Source organism: Acipenser ruthenus, chromosome 12, assembly GCF_902713425.1.
Source record: "Acipenser ruthenus chromosome 12, fAciRut3.2 maternal haplotype, whole genome shotgun sequence".
NCBI lineage: Eukaryota > Metazoa > Chordata > Actinopteri > Acipenseriformes > Acipenseridae > Acipenser > Acipenser ruthenus.
The window spans coordinates 39,434,836-39,458,098 of NC_081200.1; the positions used below are offsets into that span (position 1 = coordinate 39,434,836).

Consider the following 23,263-nt stretch of genomic DNA (forward strand, 5'->3'; position numbering starts at 1 on the left):
TTTATAAGTCATTACTTTATATTTCTTCATGAATCACATGCTTTACAAATCTTGCAATTTAATGCTCTTACTATCTTTAGTCAATTTAGTTATTAAATTACAGAATCAATGAAGTAGTAACACTGACTTGTGCAATTTACAGGTTCAAAAATGTGAAACGTAAATATGTTCAACTTGAAACACATCGCAGTAGAAACCAAAAAAAAACAAAAAAAAAACACTCCTTTAACAAGCCATGCGTATATTGCCAACACTGTTTGGATCCAATGGCGGATTAAAAGATTTATAAACTATATATTTGTATGCAAGACCTTTTTAAATAATTCTCATTTTTAAATCTTGAATATAAAAGAAAACTGAATACGCTGCTTGATTTTAAATAATTGTAAGTCAGTCATCTTACATATCAATAAATACAGTATATTCTGTTTCAAGTAAAGTACATGAGCTAAATGGAGAAAAAAATAAAATAAAAACACCAGTAAATGTGGCTGCTTACAAACTTAAATAACAGATAAAAGTTACTTTGCTAAATGCAAATGGAATGTACTGTAATAGCAAAAAGTCCTTTTTGGTTAAACTCATTCATAGTTTGGGTTAGAAACAGCATACTAAATACACACATAGTTAGTTATAAATACAATTATTATTTTCTCCATTTAACAGTTCAAATAAAAGCATGAAAAATTAAGCATCCATTTGTCTATTCTTTAAAAATACATTCCTCAATTATTTATTAAATTTAAAACAACGTAAAAAGGTATGCATGCTTCAGTTAACTTTCTCAAATGCTCTTCGAAAAAGAAAAGTACTTATTCACAGTATAGCAATAAAATGTAGCTGAAATGTTAAACAATAAACAAATCAGGAAACAGCCAAAAATCTTGAAATAGGCTTGCAAAATGAACAGATATGTTCTGTCATCTTGCATAATAAAATGGAATTAAAGTAGAAATTAAAAGTTTTACCAATTTCAGAGTTGTAAAACACTATGCCTGTAAAAAAATGCATAAAAAAACCACCCGTCTCTAAAATAACTGTTGAGACCTGTTTTTGCTTTTTCACCCTATAACTACTAAATTTAAATTGCCCTAGTAATACACACACACACATACATACACATTATACATATAAAGTGTGTATATATATATATATATATATATATATATATATATATATATATATATATATATATATATATATATATATATATATATAATGTGCGTGGGTGTGTGTAGAAGGGTCATGACCACCACTCCAATCCGTGTCAAAATTCATTGGATCTAATTCATCATGATAAAACACTCTTCTAGAACTGGATTATTGCATTTACTACTTTCACTACAGCGTATGACTGAATAGAAGTGACAAAAACATCAAACTCAAATAAAACCCCGAGTAGGGTACGTACGTAAGTCTTACCCTTGCAAATAAATTGTTTATGTACATATTTCCTTGGTTGGATATGGATATAGGGTGAACCTGTAATCAAAAAAAGCCTGTGGTGCAAAACTTTGTAAATCAAATCAGACTGAAAAACCACTATCTGGGAATTGAGCAAATTACACCGTTTATTAAAAGTAGAAATTTATACAGGTTTGAGTTCTTCCATTATTTAAATTAATATTATTATTTTTTTTTTTTTTGAGACAACTTATAAACAAGCCCCATTCGGTAACCAGCAATAAGGTCTCTGCATTAATGCACATACAAAAAGAGGCAAGTATGCATTATAAAAATGCACATTTACATTGAAAATATGTTTCTCATTTTAAACATCAACTGAGAAGACACAGTTCAGAGTTAAGGCATGGACAAAGACACCAGCAACTTTAGTAGAGGTACCAAAAAGCACATGGGGGAAACAATACCAAGAGGTACCGTCGGTGCTGCAATCCCTCTAAATTCTCTTCTTTTTGAAATACAAGTCTGCATATTGACCCCCCAGCCCCTGTGAATGCTGACCAACATATCCTTCCTCTGGTGTTGCTTCTTGGGATGGCAGATGGGAATAATCTCGCTTCTGACCCCTCGAATTGTTCTTTATAGAAAAATGAGTTAAGGAAAATGAAATCAGTTTCCAACCAAGTGTAAAATGTGCATCTTGGTTAAGTGATCATAATTCAAGATTTACAGTGTTCTGTTGTTGTGCCCCAAAAACCTGAGCTAGATCTAAAAAGGTTCATTAAAACCCAGCTGCATAGGAGAAGAGTCTACTTAGGAGAAGCAGAGATCGCCAAACCTTATCTTGAACGTAACCGTCTACCTGCATACCTTAAAACTTGCCTTCCTAAGCTCTGAAATGTCCCCATTACAAAATACTTACATAATAGTACTGGCTCCAGTCTAAGCCAGCACGTCCAGTTTGTAAAGGGGTCACAGAGCTGGCTGCTGTTGGCTGTCCGACCACGTATCCAGACATCAAGGATACAGAGTTGTACGCTGGCATTGCAGTGGACTGGGGAGTGCTCCTGACACTGCCATTGCTAGCACACTGAAGCGAGGTTCCCAAGATAGCTTTGGCCATGTCTGCCTCCTGAAAGGATGACAACATCAATACAGAATGTATATACTGCAGATCAGCTCTGCACACTACAACACTCAGGCATTTAGACATTTTATACAATACACCACAGATCCAACAGCCTCAACTTCCATCTGCTTTCAGTGTTAAAGAATCAAGTGGTTTTTTAATTTTCAAAATTGCGTGAAATGTGTTGAAAATCAAGGATGACTAATAGCATCAAAGCTGGCCTAGCGTTCCTGTGAAGTATCCAAAAGAACTCTGTATCAGATAGCTCTTTTGGAGAGGGGTTGAGAAGCTTTTTGCCAAATACAGATCTACAGTATTAATTAGGACAGCCCAGTGCAGGTGAAAAAACACATGCAATTCTGCAACGACACTGAATCCCTGCAAGCATCTGGTGTAACGTTATTAAGTGGTCGAATTTACTTACGTTGTTTTTTTTTGTTTTTTTTTATATAAATTTAGTCATTGCCAATAATTTTTATTATTTTCTCCCAATTTGGAATGGCCAATTATTTTTAGGCTCAGCTCACCGCTACCACCCCTGTGCTGACTCGGGAGGGCGAAGACGAACACACGCTGTCCTCCGAAGCGTGTGCCGTCAGCCGACCGTTTTTTTTCACACTGCGGACTCATCACGCAGCCACCCAAGAGCTACACAGCTCTTGGGCAGCTTACAGGCAAGCCCGCAGGCGCCCAGCCAGACTACAGGGGTCCCTGGTGCGCGGTGAGCCGAGGACACCCTGGCCGACCTAACCCTCCCTCGGGGGGCGCTCAGCCAATTGAGCGCCGCCCCCTGGAAGCTCCTGTCCTCGGTCAGCAAAGAAATAGCCTGGACTCAAACTCGTGACATCCAGACTATAGGGCACATCCTGCACTCCACACGGAGCACCTTTACTGGATGCGCCACTCGGGAGCCCCAAGGATTTACTTAAGTTTAAATCCAGTGTCAGAGATAAAAAAGGTAGGATAAGTCTTGAAAAATCATAAATCGTATGATGAGATTTGACTTTACCTTGTTTGCTGCTCTTTGTTGATAACCAGATTGTAAAGCTGCTTGGGCCATGTGTGTCTGAGAGTAGTACTGAGATACAGCCTGCATGTAAGAATTATAATCCCCATAGGCTGCTGTGGCTGTCGCCTGTGTACAAGCAAGGGAGTCAATTACAGTACTTCATAGATCAATAGAAATGCAATTAGTTTAAACCTTTTAGGCATTTCTGAAAGAGAATTAACATGGACTGAAAGTGGGACAAAAGAATGCCTGAATGGTTTTAAAAGTTTCAACTTCTCCACTAAATGTACTCCTGTCCCTCCCTACCCAAACGTAATGCACCCTCATTCTTTTTGCCCCATAACGTATCAGCTGATCGTTCACCTGGTTGTAGTAAGTGTCTGAAGAGCTTGAAGTTGGCTGTGCATAAGCAGACATCTTTGGTAGAAGAGAAAAATACAGTTCATACGTCAGTGATTTCATACCATACTTGATCCAAACACACAAATACTGCAGACACACAAATGTGGTCAAATATTTCACTGTAAGCACTGTGTTACAGTACAGAAGCATCTTCAGGAGTAAAATAAATCCCCCGTCACAGGAGTACATTCTACACTGGAGCTAACGAAGTTGATAACCATGGACACATTAACAGTATGTACTGAATAGGAATGACCAAGTTTCATGACGCTTTGAAAAGCCATTATCTGTATATATGCAAACAATGTAAAAGAGACATGCATATGGATACATACAGGCCCCCTATATCCCTATGCTCTTAATAATGTTCATACTAATTGGATAAGCGATTATCCACATTTATGCAAGCATGGAAGTGCGACATGCAGACGGATGTAGGGACAGACACACACACACACACACACACACACACACACACACACACACGCGCTCATATATCTCCAGAACCTGATACTCTCAAGAGCACAAGATAATGTTACCCTTTCATGACAACTGGATCAGCGGTATTGATATATGGAGGAATCTGAATTGTGACATACGATCAGAAAGCAGAAGACAGTGGAAAAAAAGCAGGGTCTCACCTCAGTCTGTTCCTTTCCATACTCGACCAGCCCTGCCTCCGAGGAGTTACTGGCATAGCCCTGCGCTTGATAATGCTGATACCACTGCTGCATGGCTTCCTTCAATTAACATGAAAAACACATCAACACAACATTCACAAGAGCCATGGGATTTACCTGTAGAGTCTCAGTGAAACTTTCACTCTCAAACACCAATAGCAGAAAGGAGACAGGCATGGTGCTCGTTCGAGCTCAGCTGTGTGCACAACGGATCGATATTCAGCCTCACAGAGGTGCTTGCGTGTTAGAAAAGTAGACTTGCAATAGAATGGAATCTGGAGTTAAGCTAGTTAGGATGAGGATCCCGTAACCATAGAGGGCTTCTAGAACTCTATTAGAATGAAAACGACAATGTTACCAGTGTACCTGTGAATATTCTCCGTATTGCTGAGAATAATCAGTAGTGTTCTCCACTGCATACGGTCCAGAAGTCTGAGAGACTGTAGGATTCAGTGTAGATCCGTAAACTACTCCACTGTGATGCTGAGCAGATTGAGGCTTACTGCCATGTGGAGCTGCAGCTTTTAAAAAAGAAAATAAATAAATAAATGCATTTCATATACATACATAAGCCATATTACCATTGACAACACACAATGTAAAAAAAATAGCCAACATGCTTACAATATAGGTATTGTTCAGTCATGACTAATTCCCCAGCCCATTTTAGAATATTATCATGAATTAAAAAGCTGACTGTAGGAACATTTCATTTCAGTGCCACTGAAAGAGGTTAAAAATGAAATAATCCTGTACCTTCTCCAAGAAACAGTGTGATGATCAGAAATGCTAGTTTAATGAGCAAATATCACCACATGAATTATGCAAATGCTGCATGCTTACCCTGTAAAAGCACGCCTGGAAGCACGCTCGCCATGTTCAGATATGGGTTGGAAGGCACTTTCAGTTCTTTAGGTGGCTCTCCCAGCAGGGACGTCTGGCTGCTAGACGCAGTCTGTAAAGAGATCAATGGGGATCTTACTGTTTCCCTTGCACATGCATTTCATGTGGCCGAGTAACAACTATGCTTTGAGAAGTAAATTCAACCACTGTTTGGCAAGGAGATCTCTCAACATTCGGCTGCACTGCATCATACTTCAGTCATTGTTTCCAGTTATTTATTTACTTATTTTCTTTAAAAAAGAAAAATCAGAACACAAGCGGTATTTATGTGATCTGTTAATTATCAAAATGATGACAGTGGCACTTACATGGGCTAAGGAGTGCACAAAATGATGTAATAGTTCACAACGTTTGGAGTGAAGCATTTATTGTGAGCAGAATGGGTTCTTCAGGAAAGACCATGAAACCTGTTAATTGTGCAACAAATTTAGCCACCAAATGGGATAATATTAAAATAAAAAAGCTAATGCGTTCAATGGAAATCATAAACCCTTTGCCTTTAAATCTTCAATTCAAGCCTTGCATATTATTTCTGTGTAATTATTTGATTAACATATAATTCCTATAGTATCTTACAGACCCATCTTGGCATTTAACCTCCTGTCTTTCTGATTGGCTTAAGCCTCTAAAACAAAGTCAAGCACGCTGGCTGTTGGATGTGATTGACATCCTCAGTCAGATAGTATTCCAGCTGATCAAAATGAATTGATAGTCTTGGTATTAAGTAGCACATCTACACAATGAACAGGTTTTAATAACAATACAGTAAAACAATATACAGCAGTTCAAAATTAACACCTATACTCTAAAAGGTGAGTAATGTATTCGTTTTTCTCTCAAACACCAAAGGGCCTACACTAACACTGCATACAGTTCTAACCATCAGCCTTAAGAGGATAAGTGAGCCGCTTACCCCTACAGTGGAGCTGCTTTCATTGCTCCCTGGCAGACTTTGCTGCTTTTGTGCTCCTGCAAGCACCATGGGATTTGGAAGGCCCTGAAGATAGCCGTGTCCGCCTGGAGGGGTCCCAGCTGAGCCCCCCATGGCACTGGCTTGTGTCTCGGCTCCCCTGTCCTGCTCCACGGCAGCGTGTCCCAGGTGTCGTCGACTGGACATGTACGCCATCATGCCAGCCTGCTCACCTGGGGTCTGAGGGGCTGTCGGACCTGCCTCTGAAGACAAACCTACAAGGGAAATACATTGCATTTATTTCTTTATTTAAACCAGGAGATTTCCCCATTGAGACAAGGTCTCGTTTACAAGGGGGTCCTGGAAAACAATAAAAAGATACTTACAAAGTGCAAGCAACACAATAAAACCATGTGAGGTTCCAACTTAAATCAGCAGCATAGAGATGAAGGAATAGAATAAAGAAGACATGTCTATAATGGTCTAGGCAACGCATTAATGCTCAATACAATCAAAAACAGAGGTCTGAAACTGAAGCACATTCACATCGCATTCCTATAAACAATCCAAGGGATCATGTAATTAATACCACAACCACCCCCATGAAGTCTACAACTGGTCACATTTGAATGTAAAATACACAATTCTTCTGCTATTGCTGTACTGCTAAGCACAGCAGGTTGCATTCACAAAGCTTCTGTGGTTTTACTTTGCTGCACCTTCAAGAATACATTTATGAAGAAAATACTGCACCATTTCATTCTTTGATGGATGACCTAATACTTAAAACAGGGAAGATGAATTGCCTTTATTACTTTTATGGAAATAAACTTGCAGATGGGTTTTTATTAACTTCTAAGATGTTCTAGTGATTTGACTTGCAAAATTACATTCTAGCCAAAAAACAAAACAGGTCTTTCAGAATGAACAAATATTACACATCCGACCTGCATCTAATGACGTGCAAAGTGAACTCACCGTTAGGAGAGTCTCCCAAAAGCCCTTTACCCATATTCACCGGAGGAGCGGCTCGCATCCCCATGGCCTTCTGCAGCAGCACTCTGGAAGGATCTCCAAAGAGGCTGGATGCCTTGATAAATGACATGCATTCACCCAGTTAGTGGGAGGTAAACCCTCTCCCCCTCCTCTTCAATGCCGTTGTAACTGTAATTGATCCCAGGTCTACCCTGTGTCATGGGACCCCAAATCCTGAACTGAAAACCGGTGCCTCTTTCACAAGCATTAACCCTGAAGTACATCTTCATTATTGCCAAAACTAACATTTGTATGGGTGTACATCTTTTCAGAATTGTACTGTAAAATGCAACGTTAAAGATTTATAAAAAGTGAAAGACTATTAGATTGTATAACTAGAACTGCAATTGTATCTTCTCTTCCAATCGGATGATGCCTCCTTCGTACTCACATGGTGTGCCTGCTTTTCCTTTAGCTGAACTAGCTGTTGATGTGCAAGCTGCATCCGCCAGATATTCTGCAACACCAGCCCATTACCAAGCATGGCATTCTGGAAGAAAGGAAGCTGCACAGTAATTACAATTATATAGGAAAAAAGAAAAAAATAATTTGTTTCAGGCCATGAAAAAATATCTATCAATCATTTCACATTCAACACTTTGAAACATCTATCACTCACTTCACATTCAACACTTTGAATCGGCACACAAGAGGGGGAGTAATAATACCGAGACAATCATAAATATTCATTACGTTTTTTGTTTTTTTTCTAGCAATTCCAGATGTATGTGGGTGTCTCCAAACATTACCTAGTTTGAGGGTTGGTTGCAAAACAGTTTCAATTGAAATACAGATCAGATCCACAATGAACACATGAACATGGGCTCCACTGTGTCTCTATTGTACAAGTCAATGCTCTAATCTAGCACACCTGCTGGACTTTTCCAAGCTGCAGCAGTGCTGCAGTCAATGGTGGGCTGCGCAGATAGGGCATGCCTTGCGGTAGACCAACAATCCCTTTAAAACAGAAAAACAAATACACGGTCACATCAGCAGCTCAGCTCAGTGACTTAATCACCACTTTGATCCAGAAGCTGACAAACATTCTATCTAAGACGTGTAATGCTCCCAAAATTGATGACAGATTGGAGACAAAAAAGCCTGGAAAAGGAAATGCATGTTTCACACTTGTATCACGTTACTTCAGGCACCTCTGTTGTTTCTTTGCTTGCTTCTACAATATTAAGTTTTACACAAACACATGCTGAAAACGGAGCACTCGGGTACATGCTTTGTGAATATGGCCATTAGAACTGCATCTTGGCATGTACTCACCAGGAGGTTTACCAGCAGTGGCAGCATGGTAGGGTCTCATCAGGACTTGTAGTGCAGCAGGGTTAGTCATGCTGTTTAACATCTGGGCAATGCTAGGCTCGGGAAGAAGGCCTTTCTTGTTAGCCATCTATTTAAAAAATAACAATTTAAATCCAATATATTAAAATCTATGACATGGTGCCAGGACAGGTGTTGTGTGCATTCTTAACTTCCAAATTTGATGACCATTTACTTAAATTAAAAAAGGGGGAGCCTTATGCACCAATCACATCTGTCTGTCGCACTGCATGGTGAACATGATAACTGCCTTCATTTTGCATCAATCTTTACTACACCCCTCTCATATATCCTGTGCGTTTCAGTTAGCATGTGGCTAACCTGTCGGGTACTGTGTGGTTATGAATGCCCTCTGTATGGGCGTGCACTAGTTTCCAGGGGGTGACCTCAATGTAGTTCTCAGAATCAAGTATAACCTACAAGTACATCTGGCAGAGTAGACTGGCACGCCCTGAAACTACATCAGAACAAAATCCCACACGGAACAAAGGACTGATATACAGTCAACAAAGTGAACCTAAACATAACACTTTATTTAAGAGAACTCATATCTGCGGCCCATTCCAAGTTGCTCTTTAAATAAGCACAATTAAAATGACAAAGTGTTGAACCCATTTAAAACGTAGCAGAAGGCACACAGCAGACTCCTCCTACACTGCTTTGTAATTGACGGGCCTTACAGGGGGATACCGCCACTCCATTTTACTTTCCCTCATTAGAAAATTCTTGATCCACTCCCAAGACCATGCAGTGTGTTTCCAGTGGTGTAATATAAACAGCGTTCCCATACACCAGCACACTCTTTAATCCTTGTGTGGATTCTAAACAAGCAGGTTAGCTGCTGGGAAGAATGGAAATATTCCCTGGATTTTTCCCACCACTGATCTCAGCCTTCTCTGCTTTCACATCACATTCTTTAATTCTAACTCAATATGACAAGTAGAACTAAAAACAAAATTGCTTTATCCAACTTTCAACATACAAGCAATCCAATTACAGGACCAGGATCATTTCCCACTCAACAATTTAATTTAACCAGAGAAGAAACCTTTTATTTATTATTTTACCCTAACATGCAGTATACTATGCTCAGAACAGCTATCTTTATTGAACCTGGCCCAGGATTAGTATTGCAAGACCTTGGACAAGCTGCATGCTTTACTTACCCACTAATATGTAGCTAGAGTACCAGCATTCTTGTGAACTGGAGATGCAAACCACATAAAAAAGAAATCCTGTCAGTCTGGATTATTCTGCTTGGATGGCTGTTTATTACCTCTAGCTATTTCACAGGATGCTGTCAAACACATCCCTACAGTAAAGTCCATCTGCTACTTCACTTCTGGTTAGTTTCACAAACTGAAAATTAAGCATCTTAAAATCTAAAGATCCCAACTTATTTCTATAGAATACGTATTTACTACCAACACCCCCCCCCCCCCCCCCCCGCTACCCCACACGTCTTGCAGAAAATGCTGACGACTGAGACGGTCAATCAAACCTACTGTTCACACAAAGCACGTCCATTTAATTGCATTCACACAACCTACCACCCCTTGTGCAGCAATGAGTGCGGCCAGCGTGCTCCTGCCTGCAGTCCCCGGCGCACAGAAGGAAACTCGGACTTCACTGCCTCCGATCGCTTGCCTGTCCATTTCCCTCAGGACTTCCTCAGCCTGCTCTGCAGTCTCGTACTCCAGAACGGCAAAGCCTCCAATGGGGCTGCCTTCATCCTGAGCAAGCTATGGGACCAAACGCAACAGAAGAGGAGGTCACCACGAGTCTGTAGGTAAAACTCAAGACCCGTGCAAGAGGGTCCCACATTCATAAGACAAGCGTTACAAACGACTACAAAATCGAGGCAGATCACACAGGGTGAACATACGTTTTGTAGGCTGGTGGAAGATTTAATAAAAGGAGAGGAGGCATATATTCCATCAAGTTCCATCATAGTAATGACTCCTGTAGAATGTATATGTGAACTGGCTCTGCAATAATGCGCCCTAAAGCCCACATATGGAATCATATTGTATTGATTTTATAAATATAAGTGCCAGCAATCCTGAAAATACAACCCACAATCAAATCTCTAGTCTGCCAAGCTGTACTCAAACTAGATGGAGGAAGTTTTGCAGATCCCATACACGATTCAAGTAAATACCGCACAATAAGATAACACAGGTGCCGACACAGGATGTAATTTATGAAAATGGCTCCATATTTGTTGCTACAGTATCAACTTCACCTAAAGATAAGTCAATATTTCCCTGTATTACACCAAGTCTTGATTATAATAAATTAAAACAGTGACATAGTAGATTTATTTTTGTCAATTTAAAAGTACCATGTGGGTGGCAAGTATTTATGCTAAGTAAGTGATTGTCAGGGTTTGTCGTCTTTGGCTCAGAGACCCTGATAAAGCATTACCGGTGAATAAATAATTCATCTGTTCTATATTTGGATCCTTCTGTCTGCAAATGTACAAGTCTAGGAAAATCTATTTTTCAAACCCTCAATTAGATTAACAGTGCATCACCATTTTTTGTTTCAGAACAAAGTTAACTTTTAATTCAGTATTATATTTACTGAGAAAAATAAAAAAAAATCCTGGTTAACCAGCTTGTGAAGGCAATGTGGCACACCCCACCAGCTGCACGACAGGGTACTGCAGGCCTTAACACCTGACCTGTTCAAGCCACAGAGAATACCAGGGTGAAGAACAGCATTCTAGCCTTTCCAAAATAAACTGGACTACATTGTTAGAAGAACAAAATAATACTGCACTGAACTACAACAGTTTGTGTAAGTGATGGAAAATACTGGCAATGGGATTTTCAACATGCATGCAATCAGTCAGTCAACGGAGACGTGTATATTTTGTAACTTGCATAGTCATTTCTTGGCACCTCATTAACTTGAAAATGATTGCCACCAATGGGGTAACAGAATCACTTCTACATAAAAAGCACAAGGAAGGTATGAAGTAATTGTTCTCAATTTAAGTGAACAGTTTATAAAAAAAAACATGGGAAAGCTTTTAAATCTATGGTCAGCAGCAGGAACTGACACACTGACTGAATTACAGGCAAAACACGATTATTTCCTACAAGGAGCATTAAGCATATAGTCCATAAAGTCTCTATATGGAGATGGGGAAAAAAAAAATGTCACAAAGATTTATAAAAAGAACAGCTGGAATTATCTACAAGCGAAAGTAAAATAGAAGCTATACTTCTAAATTCAGGATATCATTTGTCTTGTGCTGATTTTATTCCTCAGATTATTTTATTGAAGCTCAAACAAATGCCACTCTATCTCCACCTTTGACTCCCAAGTGCTATCTGCCCTCCAGAATCCCATCTTGCAGACAGCAACTCACTTCCAGTGTATTAGGAGATTAGATGTGGCTTTGCAAGCAGGTGCGCTCAGCAACATTAGCACTACACTCCAGGTCTCCAGAACCGTACACCCAGGACTAACCATACACCGCTGCCACTTACAGGACAAATACTGCGTAAAGAAGACAAATCAATGAAAAATTTAAATTAATTACTGGCAGACCCTGGTTCCTGAAAAAAATGGGTATTTCATTTCATTTGTTATTTTTAGTTCATATCTATCTAGTAGGTTGAATAAGAAATGTTCAAACTCGGCCACTCAACATAGCTGCGTCATGTACCTTAAACAAACTTCATACCGTACTTTTCTTTGGCACCAATATTCCATATCTACTGTACCAATAGAACACAGCAACGTACCTGGCAGAAAACAGGTTTGCTTATTTTGGAGAACATTTCTTCCAGCTCTTCGCTGTCACTGAAGTCTGAAGGAAGTTTATCTACACAAAGACACTTGGAATGAAGATTGTCAGCAGTCAGCTGGTTGACGTCTGTCCACTGGACCATGACAGTGCGATCCCCCAGCTGCCTGCCTAACAGTTCTGACCTGGCCTTCGAGGCGGAGTCCTTCTTCATATATTCCACAAACCCATAACCCTTGGAATGTCCCGTGACTTCACTGCAAGCCAGGAAGCACCTCTCGATGTTCCCGTACATGCGGACCAACTCCTCAAACTGCTGCAGAGTGTAAGTGTGGGGCAGGTTTGTGATGCACAGCAAGGAGTCTGTTGGCTGAAGCTGGACGGAGAGTTCTCTTCCCCTGAGATTAGTCTGGTGGAATATACGGATGGCATCCTGCGCCTGCTCCCCGTTTAATAATGTTACAAACGCTGAGAGAGAGAAGAAGAAGAAAAAATAAAAAAAAACATTACTAATTTATCACAAGAATCAAATGCAAAACACACTGGGCCCATGTCATACATTTCCTATGGAGTGGTCCATTTGCCTATTATCTTAAAACAAATATGTTCAGGTTTTAGGTAATTTGATCTTAACGACAAAGCCAGAGATAAAAGAAAATTGCATTCGGAACCGATTCTTAATTATTAATACTTTTTTTTTTTTTTTTTTTTTACAACTGTATGTGAACTGATTAATTAGGTGGCAAATGCTAACTTACATTCAGCCACTGAATAGAGCACCTAATCTAACTTAAATATTTTCCAGAGGCATAATACATTAAATGTTTTTTAAGACACATTCAGAAACTGAAATCTGAAGGGTTAAAAACAGTAATACATTAAATCCTCCAAAACTCAATTTAATAAACGTAACGTTTAGACACAGATTATACTAAAGCTAATAGCAAAAAATAATCAAATTAATCCAATTTGAGAGAAAAAAAAGAGAACTACTTAACCCAGTTACCGTTATTGAGGTTTAAGAATAAAAACACGATTTAAAGAAAGCAATTTATCAACTTAAACCTCAGCTACTAATATTTATTTTTATGAAAATCAATACCAATTCTTGAAAAACAACATTTCAATAAATACAAATAAAAATGAAAGGGTCTTCATCTTAGAATTTTCTTCACCAAACATACTGTATGGCTAAGTTCTATTTATATGACATCACTATAGTGTATGTGGCACAATAAATAAAGCAGTATAATGCCCCTGTGATCCAATGCAATTTGTCTCTCATCACAACCAGTAAGAGAACACATTAACAGACTCTACAGGTTTTTTGACCAGAACAGAAATTACCTTTGTACATGACAGATTAATTAGCAGTCCCGGTGACCTGCCTCCACCACTGTCTGACAGAGCCCTGGACCACAAGGGCTCAATTACTAATGCAAAATATTTCACAATGACGGGAGTATCTTGTGTGAAACATACTGAAACAAGAGTAAATTGTTTGCTTGTGGCAGAAAGATAATTTGTGTTGATTTAGGTTATGGTAAAAGCTGAAGACTAGCGTCTCTATTGAAGGTGTAGTGCACTATATATTATATATATATATATATATATATATAAACCTATAGTAATTAGTATTATGTATGATAAAACTTTTTATTAAAAGACAAATGTTCAATGAGATTGGGGGAGAGCATGCTTTCATAGCAAGTATAGGCTAAATCAAGTTTGTTTATCATTCAAATAACATTTGATTGGCAGCAAGTAGAGATCAGTCATGTTTGCATCAGTTGACTAAATGTGGGATTAAAATACAAACCCCAAATCTTCCAAGTGTCAACCTAGCCCATGTATAAGTGGTTGAGATTTAGTTCAGTGTGTGTGATATCTTACCGATAACAATGTAACGTAGATCAAGCAAAAAAAATCTGTTACACGGAACAGAATGGAAATGTTAATAACCTAACCTACCGGTCTGTCTGTTTTCACTGCTGAACAAATTCTAAGAAGTAACCATTAGATCTGTTTATTATTACAGAGGTACCACTGCCCACGTTCATGATCAGTTCAATTAATGACATTCTTTTTCGCTGTCAAGCATCAATACCATCCAGAAGTGGGAGAAGTGCCACCCACGCAGAACGACGCGAAAGCAAAACCAAAGGGTTAGTCTGGACATGGAAGTGCTTTACAGCTAATGCATGCTGCCCTTCATTTCCAGAGCGATATGAAAACAGAATATATTAGAAAACACTATCAGTGCCCCCCTAGAGGGTCCCCTTCTGTAAACGCTGCAAAGTAGCTGGAGGCAAGTCAAATATAATGAACACTAATCCTACTGAATCCATTATTACTGTGTCATAACTGTGGGATCCATCAGAACATTAAAAAATAATAATAATAATATTGAGATGTCATTTAGCTGATAAATCGACTGCATTTTTAATGTAGGCTACATAAAATAAGCAATATATCTTGTATATTAAAATGCAAGCAGCCCCAGAGGAGTTCTCGTTCTGTGTTTTAAAAACCCTGCAACAGTGCAGAACGAGCAAACAATAACCCTTCATCAGCAAATTGTACAATGAGCAACTAGAACTAGATTGCATTCACTCGTCTTTATCCTCCTGAAAGATCCCTGCCAATACTGTATTAATATTAGAAAACATGCAGCAGCTAGGGGTATACGGCGATTTTCTACCAATTATAAATTGTGACAGTGAGAGGTGCGCTATTCAGCAAGGTTAGCTCGACAGCTCCATGACAGATTACATTTGGATTCATGGAACAGAATTTCCAAGTTTGCCATCTCAGTGGAGACGGATCATGCAAAATTATATAAGCTACTTGAGGGTCATCATTATCAAGCAAGGCGTTGATCCTGCAATAATTAGCTTCAATTCAGAAGGATTTACATGCTAATATTTCATCGATAAAAGATTTGCTTGAAAAAGTCTTCCTAAGTAAATATGTATAGTTAACCAAATTATGAGAGATTATTATATATATATATATATATATATATATATATATATATATATATATATATATATATATATATATATATATATATATATATATATATATATATATATATATATATATATATATATATAAAAATAATCATAACTTTTTTAGGGGCACTAATTATAATCATAACTTTTTTAGGGGCAATAATTAATTTTTCAATCTACTCAATGCTATGCCAGCAAAATAAACTACAGATGTCATGCAAGATCAGGTGTTAATGCCATGTGCATTCGAGTCATTTGTAATGCAGGTCTGCCCTGACAGATGCACCTCAACATCATCCAATAAACTAATCAAAAATAGAATGTATTCATTTAGGAGGAGCGTCGAATCACTTCACCACACTAGCTGAAATCAGCTCAAAGCTAGAAGATCAGATCATTCTAGACTTTCTTTTTTATTTCCATTTAGGACACACTAACAATATGGATACTTACTCAAGAGAGACAAAAAATATTTTCAAAAATAAAATTCATTTGGACACATGTATTAATTCTATTACAAACCACCAACAAATTGAAGAACTGTAGATCCTGAGGTCCATTTCATTAGCGACCAAAAATCGATCTTCATCCTCCCTGGTTATCTCCCTTACAGTAACTTGAGTTTCTTTCTAACCTCCACTACATCAGTCGTGCTTTCATTCTCAATGGGCATGAATTACACTGGACGCTGTTCCTCCCTTGAGTGAAAGATTTGCAACAGGAGGATGTAAATGTATAGACAGTAAGAAACATCTTGCTTCTACACCAGACACTGAGAACTCTCTACATTACCACTTGTAGTCTACAGGTGCTGGCAGGTTACTTTTCACTTGACTGTGTACTAAGAATACTGTACACAATCTTTCTTGAAATAATATTGCATTAGCTGTATATTTGTCAGTTTTAAAACTCTTTCCAGATTCTTTTAGCTCTAGGCCCTAACCCAGTCCAGTATCTGAAGAATGCCAGGTTTAAAGTCTGCTTTTTGCTTGTAAAACCGATTAACATTCAAAGGTAATTAATGACTCATTGACAAGGGACACCCCAGGGCAATGTTATTTTCAATTAATCTTTTAGTGCAGAATAAGGTACCATATTAACAAAATTATTTCTTGAATATTAATATTTAACATAAAAAACAAAGACAAGCAAAACAAAAGGGTACTTTTAAAACTACATTTCTGTGAACAAAATGCTTCAATATAGACAGAATATTAAAACGATACAAAAGCTAGCTGACTAAACCTTCTCCTCTATTTCTTACTGCCAGAACACAACATCTTTTGTGTTATTTTTCAAGCACTGTATGCTGGAGTTGAAAAGATAAGCTACGACTACGGCTGAAGAAATTCAGCCACAATCCAGGTTGACTTTCCCTCTTCTAGAGAAATGCACACAGTTCAGGAGTCCAGCCTGCTGCGATTATAAAACACATTCCTACAGCACTGTGGTCTACGGGTTAGAACGAGTGTGCTCTCAACGGCTTTGAAACTGAAACAAGGGTTTCAAGTGGAAAACCTCTCCAGGCACCTTCTGCCTCTCCTGGTGGGCGACATGTGCTCAAGCGCATGAAACGTCAAGGCCTGCAGTGAAGAAATATGGCAGCATGCCAGCATTACATAACAATACATCAATCTGAAACCAATTCAATAACACCGCAGGGTCAAACATTATATACAGCCATACCAGGATTCACCCCAATAGGAGTCTGGTTCTTATATACCGAATAAAAACGTGACAATCAATCAATCTTTATTTCTTATATAGTGCCTTTCATGATCAATCGCTTTACAGATAAAAAAAATACAACATACAAAATGTAGAGAAATATTAAAAGATGATAAAAACATTAAAAGAGTAGCTGTGAAACACTGAGAGCTGTTAGAGGACAGCTGTGATATTTACTAAAAAAAAAGGTTTAATATCAGCAATCTGAAGAATTGTACATAACCAATCCAGTATTGAACTACTATTAATCATAAAAGTATCTGTCATTCTACCATGATACAGGTGGCTAATGCGTATCATGGGCTTTGAGGATATTCCAAGACTTGAATATCGACTACTGTATGAAGTTCATATGTTTTTACAGCAGAGTGCCAGATCATTATTAAATTGAATAGGTCATATCTTAAAGGGTGGTGGGTAAGGATAGCCACTACACCAAGACCTGCACATAACTGTTAAATGGTGGTTCAGTAGCAAAAAATAAAACTTTGCTTTCTTGTTATGAATTTTACAAAGACATTTCAGAGTCTGTACTTATCAACTCAGGAAAATAACAGTATGTCTTTAAAAAAGACATACTGTTATTCAAAATGTATTAAATACATTAATTTGCACGAGTGTCTCTTTATGTCTTTATATAAATGTAATAAAAAATGCATAAAAATCACAATGCCTGACTGATGAAACAATGGCTTCACATTTTACTGAAATTAATCATATGAAATTCACAAACTGCAGCAATTATGTATTGTTTCAAAGTATACTTGCAGAAACTTTTGCATATGTAATGCACTTAGTCACGCTGAAAAGTGCTATTTATAATATAATCTTCACCACAGATACATTAATCAAAAAGGTTTCAGAATAAAACAAACATAAAATGACTTACCTGTCCCTTTATTTCTGTCCACATAACAGTATTTTAGCTCATATTCTTTTAAAATGTCATGAACTTCCTGCAAGAAAAAATAAAAAACACAAGAACGTATTAGTTTTTTTTGCATGCACAGTCCTGTAAAACACATACTGCAGACATGCCTGAGCGTCTGAATTAATATGCACACTGCAGGCATGCCATGCAAACTGATCACATGTGCTTGGAAGCTGGAACACAGTCTTTGAAAACTCTTCTCTTTTTTTTTTTTTTTAAAAAAAAGGGGATCAACAAAGCTTGAACTAAAACAGACTCCAGCCGGTCTAGAAAGGGGAAAAAAACAAATAAAAAGACACAGACTAGAAAAGCTGACAGTAAAAAAGTCTGCTAACAGTATGCATGGCCCCTTCTATTAAGCCATTACAAATTAGTTCAATCACCAATACTATTGGAAATATACTGTAGCCTATTAATTGCATTCGATTGCAATCACAGAATATTAGCTTTTATCAAGGACTTCCAAAATTTCTGCACCTGAACACAAAGGGTTTCACTGTCTTTAGTATCTGAAGATATGGAAAGAGCACCAACAAAGTAATCATTCTGAGCAAACGTGTATTTTGGCTGCTACAAATCACAAGCACATTTAAGTCGAATTTTCAAGTTTCCTCAGCTCTATTAGATTTTGGGATAGCCAAAGGTGGGTGTCATCATCTGCATGATGTCATAATGAATCACCCCCTTAGGGACAGCAATGTACAAAATGGTTTCCATTATTCCAGCTGCTTTGCAAAGCTCTATTTAAGATTTTTTTTTTTTTACCTAGTAATGTGCAATCACATATTACAGAACGTTGTGTGGCTGTGTTAGAAGTGTGATGTGCCAGAAATGTGTACCTACCATACTTCTTTACTAATTACACCTGTATGCAAAGCTAAAGCCAGCTTGACAGAAAATTGCTTGCTCAAAATAACATCTTGCCAATAGCAGTTTAGCCTCGCTCGCTCACTCACTCATTGCCCTCGCCTGCATATGCAAACGTTTGTTTCTTATGCAAATACACTGGTCAGCCTCCATGTCTTAAGTGTTCATAAAGTGCATATGCATTTGCCAACATTAATGAACTGAGACAGGGAACTGCTGCAGCATCTGACAGAGTCTTACGCAATGGGTACAGGAGGTCAAAGGTGTCAAATTGCACTACAAATGTGGAACATATGGTGAATATACAGATCTTTTTGGAAGACAAGATCTATGCATGCATAGGAAAACCCTGCGGGTTATTACAACCACCATAATAATAAATAAATAAATCATTAAGAACCAGACAAATAAAACAAATAAGTAGGACCATTCACAACTTCAAAACATTTGATTATTATTATTATTATTATTATTATTTATTTCTTAGCAGACGCCCTTATCCAGGGCGACTTACAATTGTTACAAGATATCACATTATTTGTGCATACAATTACCCATTTATACAGTTGGGTTTTTACTGGAGCAATCTAGGTAAAGTACCTTGCTCAAGGGTACAGCAGCAGTGTCTCCCACCTGGGATTGAACCCACAACCCTCCGGTCAAGAGTCCAGAGCCCTCACCACTACTCCACACTGCTGCCTTGATCAATGATGAAACTTATAAAATGCAAAGTCAGGTAAATTAACGTTTCACAAGTGTTATTAATTCTCTCATGTTAACAGTGTGAGGTGTGTATTCTCCACTCGGTACAGTTCATCCACGGGAACATCTCGTAGGGTTAAAAGGTCTTTTTATGGTGCAAGGTATTTATTGTTGCTTCTGCAAAAATATACAAAAAGCAAGTGTTTCTGTAACCCCACATTGAGGTTCTGGCAAAATACACAATTTTCTGTTTAATTTTATTTATGTGTCCTTGGCAAATCTACTGTGTATGTATGCATGTGTTTACTTATTTATTTAATGCTGCTATAACTCTCCCATCATTGTTTGTCTGGTTCCAGTGTTTGGGACATCTAACTGCTGAAACTTAAAAGGCATGTTTAATTTTTAATTACTCTTAGTTGTGTTAGATGAGTGATAAACAAATGTATATAAAAACACATTTGACAGTCACATTTGTCAAAGCAAGGATTACCATAAACATGCAAATGTACTACACAGTATGCTGCTGGCCAATGAGATATCGTGCCTGTACAACTGACACGCCAAGCCAGGTGGTGTGTCCTTCCAATGCTACCCATAACAAAGACGGCTCAGAGTTTCCCCTCACCTGTCCGATAGGTGTCTGCCTTGTTAACAATGTCTGAAAACAATACCGGTTTACGCAACACAGACTCAATGACATGCAAAAGCTGATACTGCAGCAGGAGTAATGTCAGATAACACATAATTTAAGGGGATCTGGAGGATGTGGATAACGGGATGAAAGGCATTACAAAAGGAGACGGACTTCCTTTTTTGAACTATATATATATATATATATATATATATATATATATATATATATATATATATAACTACGATAAGAGGTTACATATCCGTAAGCCAACTTTGTGACAACTCGTCATCAGTTTGTTCGCCGTTAATATTTTACCGACATGCCCTACATCACCAGGTGCCCGTTTTAAGCAGGCAATAGTTTAATAATTACATTTCACTACGTCAAAATAGGGACAATGCTCTCCAAATAATAATCGGTATAAACATACAGAACATATCAACAAGAACTACAGCTCGGGCGAGGTTGTTAATTCAAGGTAGTAGTAATCAAGATAATCTGTAATGCATGGCTTTCAAAAACATAAAATATTAGTGTGTGTAACAGTACACCGCGAGATACCACAGAACGAACAACAAAATCAAGACGCGTCAGCTAACGCATAATAATATTATAATGACCATTTCACGGTAATCGCTGCTACTACGAGATAGTGTTACTGGAATCAAAATGTTGCTTTTTATTTTCAGGAACAAAATCCAATCACTTTCCCATTGGTAGTGCTTGTGTCAGGTGAATAATCTTCCAGGAACGCGTACCTCTGTCCATTAATACCTGCCGGTGCAACACCTGAGAAATTGCAATACGTGTAAAATTAACTGTATACGGTTAGTTATACACAGCAGGCTCGTTTGTGTGTTTCTAATTTTGTTATATAGCTACTTCTGACTGTAGTGTGTATAGTCCATATCGCGACCGCCGCTGTCAACTCGTTTAACTGCATAAAGTGTGCAAAAAAAGTGATTATTTAGCTACTAATAATATTCATTTTAAACACTGTCTGACTTTAAACAAGTCAGACAACAAACATATCAACCAAGGCTTTACGAGAGTTTAAATTGACAATGCACAGAATTACAATATAATTACACACAAATATAGTAAGAATCACCATTACCTGGTTACTAATGTCTTGTGGCAGGTTCTTCATGAGAATTTTTCTCCTGTTGCTGAGCTCCCGGCGAGTTTTCTCCAACCTCCTCTCGATCTCTTCGGGCTCCAAATCTGCTAAAACTCGTAGGCTGGGTCCTTCGACTCCTGGTTCATCATCTTGTCGGTTCTCGGGGCTGTCCGAGTCCGGTACGGGGGAATTTCTCCGGTTTAAATTGTGTATCAACGGCAACTGGAAAGAGGAAGCTGCCGCCATTTTGAACAGCTCTGTTGCAAGTGAGTGCAGGCAGGCACACAGGAGGTAGGCGGTTGTGGTTTTTACTGCTGCTCTTTTTTTTTTTTTTTTTTTTAATTATCATCGACACTCCAGTGCAGGCGAAAAACTACGAGCCAGGGTAGTATAAGGCTTCCAAAACAAAATAAATGCCTGGCGCCACCTGCTGTTCAGAATACGACATTACTTCTTGGTGATACGGGCATGTCATTTAAACTGTGAGTAACTGCATGATGCGTGTGATCGTGTTTTGCAGCCCTAGTATTAGTACTGTATGTTGTAGTTTAAACATTTTATTATGATTGGAAGAAAAGTGATTGTTAGAGCTCATACAATGTAAATACATATACAGGGTAATACACATACTGTTAGTAAACAGTATGTGCGTGTGTGTGTGTGTGTGTATATATATATATATATATATATATATATATATATATATATATAATTAGCTCAAAGAGCCAGCTGCCCAACGTTTCGATATGTTGTACATATCTTTCTCACCGTTAATGTGTCTCAAGAGGTTTAAAGAGGCCGCATTACAGTGAGTATAATAATCTGTGTGATTTTAGACTTGCGCTTCACATTCAGTGAAAAGGCAATACGTGGTTGTTGAAGCAATCAGAAAGAACCGTGTGTATGCAGTCCTTATGTGGGTTTGACCGGGTCAGGTTACACCGAGTGAGGCAGGGCCCGAGACGAGTCTAAGCAACGCCAGTCTCATACTGCGGATTTGCGCTAGTGTTTTCTGCAGAACCATGTGATCATGTTTTAAGTTTATACAGTAGTTTAGTAATGTGTTTTTTGTTTGTTTTTTTTTGTTGGGGAGGGGGGGGGGGGGGAGTTGCTTTATGGTCAGCAAGTTGGCAGACCATCCAGATGCAGTATGTGTGTGTTACTCATGTACAGGACAGGGGGTCTTGCCATGCAGCAGCCCAGACAGATGAATTTCAGGTGTGTGTACATATCATCCTTGTTTTGTGTCACTGTCAATGCATTTGTAACCATTGCCTGCCCCAAAAGGGCAGATTTGATTATTATTACTATTTGTTTATTTACCAGACGCCTTTATCCAAGGCGATTTACAGAGACTAGGGTGTGTGAACTATGCATCAGCTGCAGAGTCACTTACAATTACGTCTCACCCGAAAGACGGAGCACAAGGAGGTTAAGTGACTTGCTCAGGGTCACACAATGAGTCAGTGGCTGAGGTGGGATTTGAACCGGGGACCTCCTGGTTACAAGCCCGTTTCTTTAACAGTACTGCATCTAAACGCAGTCAGAACTGGTGTGTTTGGATTCCTAGGTCTATATTATTTTCCCCTATGGGCAAAACCTAGGCAAATTGCTGTGTCTGTAGTAAATATATTACATGGGCCATTTGCGCAAAGTGTTAAATCAGGCCCCTAATATGTTCCAAGAATTGCAGTCCGTGT

At 38.4% G+C, this 23,263-nt stretch overlaps 1 protein-coding gene across 6 annotated transcripts; it reads right to left on the minus strand.

Moving 5' to 3' along the window:
• Positions 1-1,553: 1,553 nt before the first annotated feature.
• LOC117417271 (ribonucleoprotein PTB-binding 2) lies at positions 1,554-22,002 on the minus strand. Of its 6 annotated transcripts, none has more exons than XM_059035103.1 (16): positions 21,561-22,002; positions 18,196-18,262; positions 12,563-13,032; positions 10,355-10,546; positions 8,748-8,874; positions 8,344-8,429; positions 7,864-7,977; positions 7,416-7,527; positions 6,441-6,712; positions 5,468-5,579; positions 4,991-5,145; positions 4,586-4,684; positions 3,906-3,959; positions 3,543-3,668; positions 2,432-2,536; positions 1,554-2,041 (listed from the first exon to the last, which is right to left on the minus strand). In XM_059035103.1, exons 1-16 carry the CDS (start codon positions 21,807-21,809, stop codon positions 1,901-1,903), a joined length of 2,481 nt encoding a protein of 826 aa, XP_058891086.1. In that variant the 5' UTR covers positions 21,810-22,002; the 3' UTR covers positions 1,554-1,900. The 6 variants fall into 6 exon arrangements, with proteins under 6 accessions (XP_058891086.1, XP_058891083.1, XP_058891084.1 ...); XM_059035100.1 differs by having other exon boundaries at positions 2,327-2,536; positions 4,991-5,139; positions 21,561-22,001; XM_059035101.1 differs by having other exon boundaries at positions 2,327-2,536; positions 7,864-7,962; positions 21,561-22,000.
• Between the last annotated feature and the right edge of the window lie 1,261 nt (positions 22,003-23,263).